The 13584-nt window shown below is 45.4% G+C and overlaps 1 protein-coding gene across 16 annotated transcripts in view; it reads left to right on the top strand.

Annotated features, from left to right (window-relative positions):
* DRC1 (dynein regulatory complex subunit 1) overlaps positions 1–13584 on the top strand; it is a 40488-nt gene that overhangs the window by 3212 nt on the left and 23692 nt on the right. For 7 of the 16 annotated variants that reach the window (XR_014842428.1, XR_014842430.1, XM_021087732.2 and 4 more), the window contains exons 2-4: positions 4126–4531; positions 6660–6747; positions 11162–11274. Coding sequence is in view for 6 of the 16 variants with exons in the window: in XM_021087732.2 (XP_020943391.2) it covers positions 4491–4531; positions 6660–6747; positions 11162–11274 (242 nt within the window). In the remaining 10 variants the exon portion in view is untranslated. The other 9 variants (XR_014842427.1, XR_014842429.1, XM_085019828.1 and 6 more) reach the window with 3 other exon arrangements.

The following is a 13584-nucleotide window of genomic DNA, read 5'->3' as shown; positions in this document are numbered from 1 at the left end:
ACTATTATTATTTGGTGTTGTTTGACTGTGTCCCTTTCTTTCTGCGTTTTCCTCACGTCTCTGATTACCTTTATTCTTGGACTAAAGTTTTTCTGCAGAAAACAGACAGGCAGAGGACATGGGCGGGGTGGGAGTGGGGTGCTGTTCTGGGAAGGCCGCATAGACTCCTGCTCGGTTACAGACATACTCAGGATATATTTTGGAATCGAAATTGACCTGATTTACTGATTGGATATGCTGATGAAAGACAGAAAAGGCAAGCCTGGCTTAAACAGCTAGGCAGATAGAAGGTCGTGCCTTTTATTGAGATGGTTGAGTTGGCGATGGGAGTCGTGAGGCAGGAGTTTGATTTTGTCCATATTAAGCAAAGTCAGGTTGTGCAAGACTTTACAATTGAGATGTCCACTAGGCAGCTGAGTATGGGTCTTAAACTCAGATGAGAATTCTGGATTCGTGATGTCAGTGCAAAGAGCCAGCAGCGTTATGATTCTATTTTAAACCAGAGGAGTGGATTAAATTACACTGGGGGGCGGGGGGGAGGAGAGAAAGGGATGAGAAAAGAGCTGTAAGGAAGCCCAGCACTTAGGAGCTGATGGAAGAGGAAGCGCTGACAAAGGAGACGGAGATGGGCCAGTGAGGCTGGTGGAAAAACGAATGACTAAGGTGCAGTGGTGTCCCTAGCAACGAACCGCCCGGAGCAGCTAATTGCGAAAACACAGATAATAACGACAGTCTGAAAAGAAAAGCAGACAGTGAACATTTTTCTTTCTTTTTTTTTAATGATTAATATTTTCATAATTTATTTCATATTTATAGCTTATATAATCATCGAACTCACTAAACTAGGCTTATGTATCTTCACGAAAGCTGAAATGTGAAGACGATACCTAATACAACGCACAAAGCCTAATAAAATACTTTGAGCATTAGACACAGTCAAATGTGAACATCTTTCTTTATTGAACTTTTTTTATATAACCATGCCAATAAACTTTTAACTTATCTTTTTAAATTATTAAAGTATAGTTGATTTGCAATATTCAATTTCTGCTGTACAGCAAAGTGACCCAGCCATATATATATACACACACACACATACATATACATACATTCTTTTTTTTTATACTATCTTCCATCTTGTTCTAACCCAAGAGTCTGCACACAGGTCTGTGTGCTGTACGGTAAGACCCCATTACTCATCTGTTCTAAATGCAATAGTTTACATCCACCAACCCCAAATGCCCCGCCCATCCCCTTCTCTCTCCCCTCCCCGCTAGGCAACAAATAAAAATAAAATTTACAGTACGAAGTGCAAAAGAAGCAATGAATGAGCACATATGTTTGGGGGAAAAAAAAAGAGAAAAACATGAAGAAATGTTTCCAAAGGAGTGACTTCACAAGTTCTCCTGTGAGTTGTGTAGGGAATGACAGAATTGAAGTAACTCAAGTTCCTTTTCTCCGTGTTTCTAATAACTGGGCTCTTGTTTTTGTCGAATCCCTAATCTGTAGGGAGATGTCATATGTGAGGGGTTGTGGGTGTGCCCTGTGCTGAAGTGAGCAGGGACAGTCCTGACGCATTGTGCATATGCTCTTAAAACACACACACGTATGCAAATGAACTTGAATACAACATAAATAAGACTCACAGATAGAACAATCTTAGGGTTCCCAAGGGGGAAAGGGAGGGGGAGGGATAAATTAGGAATCTGGGATTAGCAGATACAAACTATTATATATAAAAGAAATAAACATCAAGGACCTACTGCAAAGCACAGGGAACCATACTCAACTTTTGTAATTACCTGTAAGGGATAGGAATCTAAAAGAGAATATGTGTGTATACACACACACACACACACACACACACACACACAGAGTTATAGATATATATGAATGAATCACTTTGCTGTACACCTGAAACTAACACAACATTGTAAATCAACTATTCTTCAATAAAAATAAAGTTAAACAAAAAAACATACATGTAGCTGAGTCTGTGTGTATATCAGGGACCAACTGCATAATTCCTCAAGTTCCTTGTTCAAGGATAAGAAATAGAAAAGTATATTGAAAGCTATTTTTTTTTTTGGTCTTTTTTTTTTACCTTTTCTATGGCCACTCCTGCAGCATATGGAGGTTCCCAGGCTAGGGGTCAAATCAGAGCTGTAGCTGCCAGCCTATGCCACAGCCACAGCAACGTGGGATCTGAACCGCATCTGAGAACTACACCACAGCTCATGGCAACGCCGGATCCTTAACCCACTGAGTGAGGCCAGGGATTGAACCCGCAACCTCATGGTTCCTAGTCGGATTCGTTAATCACTGAGCCAAGATGGGAATTCCTTGAAAGCCATTTTGAAGCTAACATATATATAATTCAAAACCAACAGTAACTATAGCAATTGTCTGGGACTAAGATTAACAAAAGATTTTTTTCAGAAAAGAGTGTTTTATGACTGACATGGTTTTGTTGCTGGCACAGGGTGCTAATAAAAAGTAGACTGACTTTTTAGTCAGTTGTATTGTTTTAAAATTAGCCTTGGGCTCCTTGATGGGCTGAGGTGCCACCGCCCTAACTGCCCAGGCCTTGGTATGTCAGGGAGGTAGAGTTTCAGAGAGGAGGCTGTTTACAGAATCAGCTGTCATAGAAATATAAAGAAGAGGACTAATAGCTAAAGCACCCCAAACTCTCAATCTCTGGCATCTCAATTCAAGTTTCAAATTCCTGAGAGATGTCACTTCTGGTTAAAGATGGAGTACATGCATTTACCTAGAATCTCTATCAAAAAACGACATATAAAGGAATTAAGCAAAAAAAAAAAAAAAAAAAGATGCAAACCCACAAAGTCAAGCAACGCAGGAGGACTCAAGAGCAACAACATTTTGGAAGCTGGGAAGTAGATGGGCAGATGGTAAATGGCTTAATTGATTCAAACGTATGGACACACCTACACTAGGAGTGAGGGAGGCTGAGAGCCCCCTTGATTTGCTCTGCAGTGTGTCTCCAAGAGACGAGGACACTGGCAGCATCGGGTATACCTGGATAGATGTGAAGAGGAAACTAACTAAGGAGAGTTGATTGGAGTTAATAAATGTCAAGAACCTTTCTCCCACTTTGCCCAGTAGAGCAGAGGTTTGGAAGAAATAAAACGAAGGCTCCGTGGTTTGGACGAGGCGAGGACATAGAACTAAAAGCAAGCGGGGGAGTTCCCATCATGGCTCAAGGGTAATGAACCTGACTAGTATCCATGAGGACTCGGGTTCGATCCCTGGCCTCACTCAGCAGGTTAAGGATCTGGCGTTGCCGTGAGCTATGGTATAGGTCACAGACGTGGCTCAGATCTGGCATTGCTGTGGCTGTGGTATAGGCTGGTAGCTATTTTAGTTCCTCAACCCCTAGCCTGGGGAACCTCCATGTGCCATGAGTGTGGCCCTAAAAAGCAAAAAAAAAAAAAGATCCTCAAAGAAAAAAACAAATGATATTGCAGCCATGAAACAAGAAGATAATGCTATTAAAATAACCCGGAAGTCAAAATAGAGCTCTTGGGAGTTGCCTTGTGGCACAGGGCTTTAAGGACCCAGTACTGTCACTGCAGTAGTTTTTGTCGCTGCTGTGGTGTGGGTTTGATCCTTGGCCCAGGAATTTCCACATGTCATGGGCTCGGCCAAAAACAAAAAATAGAGCTCTTGGAAATAAAAAATATGATTGAAATGGGAAATAGTAGACGGGTTGGAAGTAAAGTTGATAGAATTGGCTGGGAGATAGAGCAAAAAGGAAAAAAGATAGAAACTAGTAGAGAAAAAGATTTTTCTTTAAATTAGAGGCCTAGGCATTCCTGTCGTGGCTCAGTGGTTAATGAATCCGACTAGGAACCATGAGGTTGTGGGTTCGATCCCTGGCCTCGCTCAGTGGGTTGAGGATCCGACGTTGCCATGAGCTGTGGTGTAGGTCTCAGATGTGGCTCAGATCCTGTGTTGCTGTGGCTCTGGCGTAGGCTGGCAGCTGTAGCTTCCAATTCGACCCCTAGCCTGGGAACTGTGAGTGCGGCCCTGAAAAGCGGAAAAAAAAAAAAAAAAAAAAAATTTAAAGGCCTAGCCTAAGAGATCTAGTATCTCATTTCCTAGATCCAGAAAGAAGAGCCAGAATAAGCAGAGGGGGAGGACATGATCACTGAAAGAATTCGAGAACATTCCTCAGAACTGAAGACCATGAGTTCCCTGACAGAGAGACACCGCCTGGCTGAAGATGGTCAGCACCATGGCCAACAGTAGACCCCACTCCTGCCCCCAGACCCGCCGCCCAGAACATTCAGAACGCAGAGGACGGAGAGAAGGGTCCCATGAGCTTCCAGAGTTAAAACAACTACGACCACCTCAAGGACAGCTGTCATGCATAAAGAAAGGATTAAGAAACAGGACGACACCTAGTTATTGCAAAAACCCTGGGCACCAGAGAACAAGGAGCAGCGCCCTCAAAATCCTAAAGGAAAATGATTTCCAACCTAAAGCTCTCAACCCGGCCGATCAACCAGTTAAGTGTCCATTTTTTAAATCCTGAGAAAGGCCTCTGGTCAGGGAGTGTAGGGTTCACAAAGGTGACAGCTCCCACTGAGGCCACGTGGGTGGCAGTAGGGGGGAAGCAGTTTCTCAAACAAGGGCTTCAGCTCAAACCCGAGGAGAGAAAATTCTGGGGCTCCACCTTGGGGGAGTATCCTCAGTCAGCGCCCAACGATAGAAATGCAGGATGTAAATTATTATTTTTGTGTAAATGTTAAAAACGTAAACACAACAGGCGAAATTAAATTTTGTGATTTCACTCACTAGATGAGCATAGTTTAATCTGTACTCAGTATAAATCATCTCGAGATGTTTTGCAGTTTTTGCTGAAAGTGGTGCCATCCAGTTCCTATTTGACACCCGTAGCTCGTTTCAGTAGGGCTCAGCCACATTGCAAGGGTTTAATCATCAGTGTGGCGAGGGGCCACCATCCCGGGCAGTGCAGTGCCAGGCTGGCAGAAACAAGAAAAAGGCGGCAGTGGGATTCAAGGTGAAACCAGATAAGAAGAGTGTGTAGCATCGTTCTTTTTCTTTCTAAAGCCCTGGTCTTTGCTCCAGGAAGTAGGTGGAAGGATTCGTTAGACAGGGTTGGCAATTAATTGGTAGTCAGCGTAGGGAGTCAGAAGAATGCATTTTGCGTGGTCATAAGACCACCACTAACCTGGTGACCTCTGAAGCCCAGCCCTGAATAGAATGAAACAAATTGTTTTCTAGTAAGGGCAATGAGTAGGTTTGGTAGGAGTAGAGAAACGAATGAAATGACAAGAAGAAAAAAAAAGTCTTCGTTAGATTGGGAGTGAGGGTTGCTGACTCAATCCCAGATCGCAAAAGTGGTGTCGTGCTGTGTGGAGCTGTGCTGAACTTGGAACAAAGGGAGGGGAGATGCAAGTCAGCCCATCTCCCCTTAAAAACGTCAAGAACGCGTGAGATAAAGGGATCTGCCTGTTAGCAGGTGGATAAAGTGATGCTTTCATTTTTCTCAAGGCAGAACTGGGAATCCTCGTGGCCACTGCGGGCCAGAGAAGAGCGGCTCTCCGTGGGGTGGTGGTGTGGGCGTTGGTGGGGTCCCTCTCCGATGCCGCCTCCAAAGAAATCCAGCCTCTGGGACCTTATCTTTCCCCCCTCCTCTTTGTTCTGATTTTCTGATTCACGCACACACTCACACACACAGGGGTATTTTTAAAATCCATGCCATAGAAAAATAGAAAATATAAGTCTTCAGTAAAGTTCGCTTTCCTTAATCACTGTCTTCCATCGGTCCTAAATCTTTCCAAAAATGTTTTCCTAGGTGTATATAAGCCTATTTTAAGAAGAAAATTTATATTATGCTTTACATACTGTTCCACAGCTGGCTCTTTTTACTGACATATTGTGGAGATCTTTCCGTGCTGCTAGATATCAGAAAGAATGACTGATTCTTTTTATAGCCTGCAAAATATTTTCTTGTGTTGTTGCCTGGTAAGATATTTAAACGGGCAGCTGTGAATACGTCGGCAAATGGTCCCATGTTCCTCCTAGTGGAGTCCGGGCTGCAGTAACCGTCCTTGCGTCCAGGTCTTTGTGCCCTTGTGAAAGCTTTCTGTAGAAAATTCCTGAAGGCTGGGTTGGAGGAGAGGCCCTTGTAGGTTTTTGATAAGTTTTGCCAAGTTGCCTTTTGGACAGGTCGTGACCCTTCGCGTTCCCACCCCATTGGCATCCATTGCCAACTTTCCTATTTGGCATTTTGCCTTTTCTTTTTCTTTTCTTTTTCTTTTTCTTTTTTTTTTAGTATTGATTTGAAGGAGCTCATTCTATTTTTTAGCAAAATTCTGTCAAATATATCTTTTAGCAGTTTATCCCTTGACTTTCAGTGAGAAAAGGTTTATATTTTAGGAAGTCAAATCTTTCAATCTTTTTTTTTTTTCTTCTAATTTTGATCTTATTTTAATAGGTGTTCTCTCCTATGTTTAATGTTTGTTTTTTAAGACTGTGTTTTTTAGTAGTCACATTTTTATCCAGATGGAAAATATTTTTATATATGCTGGGATGTACCGTGGAATTTTAAAATAGAGAATTGAAGTCCTCGAACTAATGTCACTTCCTTTACTTTGTTTCCATTACAGGGAAGCCCTGGGGGAATATTTAGATGGGAAGAAGGAGGCCGAGGAAGATCAAAGCAAGAGCTACAAACAGAAAGAAGAAAGCAGACTGGTAGGAGCTGGGGAGTTACTGGGTCCCGGGCCTTTGATCTCCTGCAAAGCCAAGCCCCTCCCTCCCTCCCCTCCTCAGGCCACCTTCTCAGACTTTAAAACCGGTTAAAAATCCGAATCCGACTAGGAACCGTGAGGTTGCGGGTTCGATCCCTGCCCTTGCTCAGGGGGTAAAGGATCTGACGTTGCCGTGAGCTGTGGTGTAGGGCGAGGATGAGGCTTGAATCCTACGTTGCTGTGGCTCTGACATAGGCCGTCAGCTACAGCTCCGATTCGACCCCTAGCCTGGGAACCTCCATATGCCGCGGGAGTGGCCCAAAGAAATAGCAAAAAGACAAAAAAAAAAAAAAAAAGAAAAGAAAATGTTTCCTTTCTCAATGTCATGGTATTAAATACCAGCTCTGCCCTAAGACCTGGGCAGGAGGGCCCCCTGCCCTTGGCCCTGCACCTTAGCAATCATTTTTTTCAAATGGCAATTCTTTTTGTTTCCTGATTACTTTTGGTCTACAAACTCCTAAGTTTACTTTTGGTCTGCTCTAAGATAGACTTCTGTTTCCTTCTAGACACTTCATGGTTCTACTGTTTGCATTTTGGTCTATAATCTATCTGGAATTTTTGTGTGTGATGTGAAAGTGTGGCTCAAGGGTCATTGTTTTCTAAAAGGATCTTTAATTAACTCAGCGCCATTCACTTGAGGTCATCCTTTTGCCCCTGCAGTGCAGTGCACCTTTGTTGCAAATCAGATGCTCATACATGTATGGTTGTTTCTAGATTCTCTATTCTTTTCCCTTGGTCACTTAGCTAGCTTGTCTTATGCCAAGTTCCACACTATGTTAATTGCTGCAGCCATGTGATAGGGCTTGATATTTGGTAGGATAAGTCCTCCAGCTTTGTAGCTCTTCAAGATTGTCTTGGCTATTCTTGACCCTTTGCACTTCCACATAAATTTTAGAATCAGCTTGTCAATTGCCATCAAAAAACCTGCTGGGATTTTAATCAAGATTAGATTGAATCTACATATAGATCAATTTGGGAAAGAATTATATCTTACCATTACAGAGATTTACAATTTGTGAGTATAAAATAGCCTTCCCTTTTAAAAAAGTATTCTTTAATTTCATTTAGCAAAATTTTATACTCTTTGGTCAAGGCTATAATTGTTCAGTGCTGATATGTGAAAGCACTGGTTTTTATATATTGAGCTGATTTTCAGCAACCTTGTCAAATTCACTTGTTGATTCGAATGGTTTACTTGGTAGTTCTTTTTTTTTTTCTTTTTAACATACCTAATCATATCATCTGAAAATGAGTTTTGTCTTTTCCTGTTCAATTTTGATACCTTTAATTTTTTTTCTTGCTTTATTGCACCAGATAGGCCCTCTAGCGTATGAATAAAAGTGGCAATGATGAGGGCCCTGCGTCCAGTTCTGGGCCTCCTCTGGATGCACGTCTCAAGTGGACTTGCCTCGAGGCTACCCAGAGCCCACCTGTCATCTTTAGATCAGGTGGGCTCTGGGTAGACTCCAGATTCCCTGCCCAGATGGTTCTGAGCACTCTTTCGAGGCCTGCATAGGCTTCTTCTCAGGGTCCGTCAGGGCAGACAAGGCCTCGTAGATGGCCAGGGGGGTTAGCTTGAGCCCAGATGTGTGGTCTTTGAAATCCCTACTCTGTCATTTTCATGGTGCAGGACAGACCTGGGGGTGTGCAGAGGATGAGGTGGGCTCCAGGGTGGGAGGCAGAGCCTGGCTCTCCCTCAACCACCAAGTTCCAAGTGAGGCTCTGAGATGTAGTCTGAATTCAAACTGGAACTTCTGAATTGGTAGGAAAGTGTCAAGCTAGGAAGATAGAACATATTTTATTTAACAGATGATTATACCAAATGATAACTTAAAAATATTTAGATATTGGTATGTGAACCTTCTTTTAAATTCTTGCCTTGGGTCTAAAAAAACATCAGGGGTGTGTCTGGTCATCTTTTGGTGACTATAACATTTTCAATTTTGCTTTGGTCTTGATTCAGAAATTTCTTGTTTTGTCCTTTTTTTTTTTTTAGGGCTGCACCCGCCGCATATGGAGGTTTCTAGGTGAGGGGTCAAATTGGAGCTACAGCTGCCAGCCTAAGCCACAGCCACAGCAACACCAGATCTGAGCCATGTCTGTAACTTACACCACAGTTCAGGGCAATGCTGGATCCTTAACCCACTGAGCGAGGCCAGGGATCGAACCCGCATCCTCATGGATACTAGTCAGATTCGTTTCTGCTGAGCCACAACGGGAAACTCCTGATTCAGAAATTTCTGGTGTTTGTGCTGCCTGAATAGAAAATAGAAAGTTGCTCAAAACTATAGGAAAGCCATTACCTCTTTATGCATGTAAAACCATTTGGTAAAAGTGATAAAGCTGTAGCTATTTTAAAAAAGTCTGGGGTACCCTGGATATCTGGGTTGAGGTTGAGTTCTGCATTCATTAAAACTGCAGTTCAAAATTTCCATGGAAGATGAGATGAAATAGAGACTCTGATCATTTCAGTGACTCCTGGTACAGGGCTGTTTATAGGCTCCTAGTTCAGAAACGATTGGAGAGTTGGAAAATTTGTAAATTCCAATACAGACTTGGGCGGAGTTATCTTGTGGCTCATGGGGTTAAGGATCTGGCATTGTCACTGTAGCGGCTTTGGGTTGATGCTGTGATGCAGGTTTGATCCCTGGCCCAGGAGCTTCCACATCCTGCAGGTGTGGCCAAAACAAAAAAAAAAAGAAACACCTAAGGAGAACAAATTTTAAAAGTTTCCTGTACTTCTGAAAAAATTAGACTAGATTGGGAAAAAAAACAACCCCCCCCCCAAAAAAAAACAGGCTTGGAAACACTCTGGCATAACCTAAGGATACCTGAACTTTGTGTGTGTGTGTGTGTGTGTGTGTGTCTTTTTAGGGCCACACCCACAGCATATGGAAGTTCCCAGGCTAGGGGCTGAATTGGAGGTACACCTGCCAGCCTATGCCACAGCCACAGCAACGCAGAACCTTTAACCCAGTGAGCGAGGCCAGGGATCAAACCTGCATTCTCATGGTTACTAGTCAGATTTGTTACCACTGAGCCATAATGGGAATGCCAGGATAACTGAACTTTTTGTTGAGAAGATTTATCATCTTGAAATCAGGACATCCCCAAAATGTCAGGAGCGAGGTGAGGATCAGGAGTCGGAAATTTACAAAGAGATTTTTTTTTTTTTTTTTTTTTTTGTCTTTTTGCTATTTCTTGGGCCGCTCCCGCAGCATGTGGAGGTTCCCAGGCTAGGGGTCGAATCGGAGTTATAGCCACCAGCCTACGCCAGAGCCACAGCAACGCGGGATCCGAGCCGCGTCTGCAACCTGCACCACAGCTCACCGCAACGCCAGATCGTTAACCCACTGAGCAAGGGCAGGGACCGAAGCCGAAACCTCATGGTTCCTAGTCGGATTCATTAACCACTGCGCCACGACGGGAACTCCTACAAAGAGAATTTAGAAGGGACGTACCAAGAGCAAAATTCCTGAGCCGTGAAGGGAGAAGGCCGTGCAGGCAGCTGCAGTTCTCTCCTGTGTTAGAACCCTTGTAGCAAAAGATCCACAAAGCATTAGCTTAAACAAGATCGGAGCTTATTTCTCTGGTTCACTTAGTGGTTCAGAGCAGAAACGGTTGATCCAGGGCTGATGTGGGGGCTCCTTAAGGTTGGGAAGCTCAACTCCTCCTGCCCTCCCTTAGATGGCCTCCATCTGCTCATCATGCATGTTGTACTTTTTAGGACCACGGGCCAGCCTGGGAGATGGAGAAAAAGGGGGCAGCAGAGGGTACCCTTTTCCCCTTGAGGCACAGTTCAGAAGCGGCACACACACTTGCGCTCATGCCATATTCATCAGACTGCATTCTAGTTGCAAGGGAGGATGGGAAAGGTAGCTATTTGGGAGGTCAGATGTCCAGCTAAAATCTGGGTGTTCTGTTGTTAGAAGAAGAGGGGGAGATGGACATTGGAGGAGAGGACAGCTATTACCATGTATCTCGTCTCCCCAACGAAAATTCTTAGAAAGGAGCCTGGCAGTGTCAGGCACTCGGAGGCCTTCTGGGGAAATGTTGAGATGTGCCCAGAGGGCATCCCGCATGCTAGGGGGCTGGTCCCTCCTCTAAGGGGAATAAACTAAAGACCGTCTAGATGTGCAGAGTGCTGTTAAATTGTAAGCGGTGACGTCACATCACAAGTGTCCTGATGGAAATAGGTTGCTAGGTAGATGCTACTCTTAAAAGTCTTCAGGTAGCTTTTGATGCCTTGGTTCTATTCTTGGTTAGGTCTATGCCCCGGTTCTATCCTTGGTTGGACAGAACAGCTACAGACAGTGGCGCACCTGTTTCTAACTTTATGCGTTCATGTTTATTTCCAGAAATTGGCTAAACTGCTGCTCTGCGGCACTGAGTTGGTGACAAACATCCAGGTAGCTGCAGATATCAGAGAGATCCACAGGAGAGTCGAGGAAGAGGAGATAAAGCGCCAGAGGTGAGGAATGTCCAGCCCTGCAGCCTGGGGGCTGTGAGGTGTCTCCCGTCTGGGTCTGCAGATTCTCCCCAGTCTTTGAGAGTGGCTTTGTCAAACCTGGTCTGGTAGAATCCTCTCTGGCCCCTTAGGAACCCTCCCTCTCTCCCTCCCTCACTGCTTTCCTCCTCCTGCCTCAAGCCGTACGTTCCTCAGGTGCACCAAGCCCCACGGGGACAGAGAGGCGTGACCACAGCCTCTGTTCTGTCCACAGTCGAGATGGATGTGCAAACGCCCAACCCTGACTTGTGCTGAAATAAAAATATGTACAAGAGTTGTAGAAACACCTAAGAGGAGGCCTTTGAGTCTCTCTGGAGAGAAGAGAGAAAGCTTTCTAGGCAAAATGATGTTAGGGCTGGGCCGGAAGAGCTGAGGAGGGGTTTGAGGAGACAAGGACTGTGCATTTTAGGCAAAGGGAAGCGTTCGTGCAGAGGCACGAAATGGCATGGTGTTTGGAATTGGCATGATAGCGGGTCATGGAAGAAAAGAGATGAGGCTGGAGTTCCCATCGTGGTGCAGCGGAAGCAAATCCGACTAGGAACCATGAGGTTGCGGGTTCAATCCCTGGCCTTGCTCAGTGGGTTAAAGATCCGGTGTTGCCGTGAGCTGTGGTGTAGGTCGCAGATGCAGCTCTGATCTGGCGTGGCTGTGGCTCTGACATAGGCCGGCAGCTACAGCTCTGATTCGACCCCTAGCCTGGGAACCTCCATGTGCCGAGGGGTGCGGCCCTAAAAAGACAAAAAGACCAAAAAAAAAAAAAAAAGAAGAAGAAGATGAGGCTAAGAAGGCAGAGTAGACCGTCCTGGGTTTACATTTGCTGGAATGACCAGACCCATAGATGTTGTGCGCAGATGTCGCTGCCTGTTGGGGACTGGTAAGGACTCCGTGCCTGGAAGGCCAGAGGGTCAGGGGGACGTGGGACGCCGCAGCCCGCCCTCAGCTCCAGGCCTCGGCAGGCGGGCTCCCTCCCAGGGCTCAGCTTTTCCAAGCTGCTTAGGATGCAACTTCCCTGGTTTGCGAGCCGCAGGAACAGAGGTCCTCATGTAAACTCTTCCTCGAGCTGGTTCTTTAATTAATTTCTTACCTATAGTCCAGTTAGGAGAGCAACCTCCTCTCAGCAGGTGCAAACACAGCACGATGGTGTCACAACAATATTTTTAGTGGTTCAACATAGGTAGCTCCCCACCACCCCCCTTAGCCACTTTACCAGTTTACTCCCCAAACTTCCCACCACCTGCCCTGGGCTGTACCAGGAACTGAACTGGCCCATCCCCAGCAGGGGCAGCTGCTGAAAGGCCCTGAGTGCCCTGCCCAGGAGTTCGGCTCCTCCTGCAGCCGAGGCGGGAAAACTGAAGGACGTGAGTGGCAGAATTACAACATAAACATGGGTTCGGGAAAGATGACCTGATGGCTCTTTCTCTCTCTCTGTCTTTTTGTTGTTGTTGTCTGTTTAGGGCTGCACCCGTGGCATATGGAGGTTCCCAGACTGGGGTCAAATCAGAGCCACAGCTGCTGGCCTACACCACAGCCACAGCCACAGCCACATCAGATCCAAGCTGTGTCTGTGACCGACACCACAGCTCGTGGCAATGCCGGATCATTAACCCACTGAGCAAGGCCAGGAATCAAATTTGCGTCCTCATGGATGCTAGTTGGATTCATTTCTGCTGAGCCATGATGGGAACTCCTGTTTCTCATTTTTTGGAGAAAAAAATGAACTGCATTATAAGCTGTCCTGGGTGTCCTTGCTTGGCTGGTGGGAAGGAGAGAAGGGAATCATGAGATAATTAAGTCCTGATTCTTGTCCTTCCGGGGCTGCACTCTTGTTTGGAGTCTCTGCTGGAAGGACAGGCCATCAAAGTTAGGAGAGCGTGGAGGCATCGGTCCTACAGCACCTGTGCTCAGAAAGGGCCTCCCGTCTCAGCCCCGATGCCGCCTTTCCTCCAGCCCCGCCCTCAGTGTACCCCATTACATGATTTCTTTGGGATTCCTGGGATTCTGGAGGACTGTTCCTATGTCCCATTGCTAATGATGGAGTTTTCCATTTTGTAAGTTCCGCTGGCCATGTATGGATGTTTTGGGAGAGAGCTGGCCAGGCACTCGAGGTCTGTGTTGACAGTAAGAAATAATGAATGCCCTTTGTCAAGAGACGGCTGTGCTGGGAATCATCTTATTTCATCCCGACCACAGCCAGAGGAAGGGTGGACACTTCCATCCTCTCTGTCCTACAGGTGAGAGAAACGGGGCCTGTAGCAGTTAAGCAGTTTGCCTGAA

This window comes from Sus scrofa, chromosome 3 (genome assembly GCF_054392235.1).
Source record: "Sus scrofa isolate SSC_HxYL_T2T_F1_AM1 chromosome 3, Sscrofa_HxYL_maternal_Yorkshire_Landrace_v2.0, whole genome shotgun sequence".
NCBI lineage: Eukaryota > Metazoa > Chordata > Mammalia > Artiodactyla > Suidae > Sus > Sus scrofa.
Note: the sequence above shows the minus strand (reverse complement) of the source record. Positions and strands in the feature narration are given on the sequence as shown.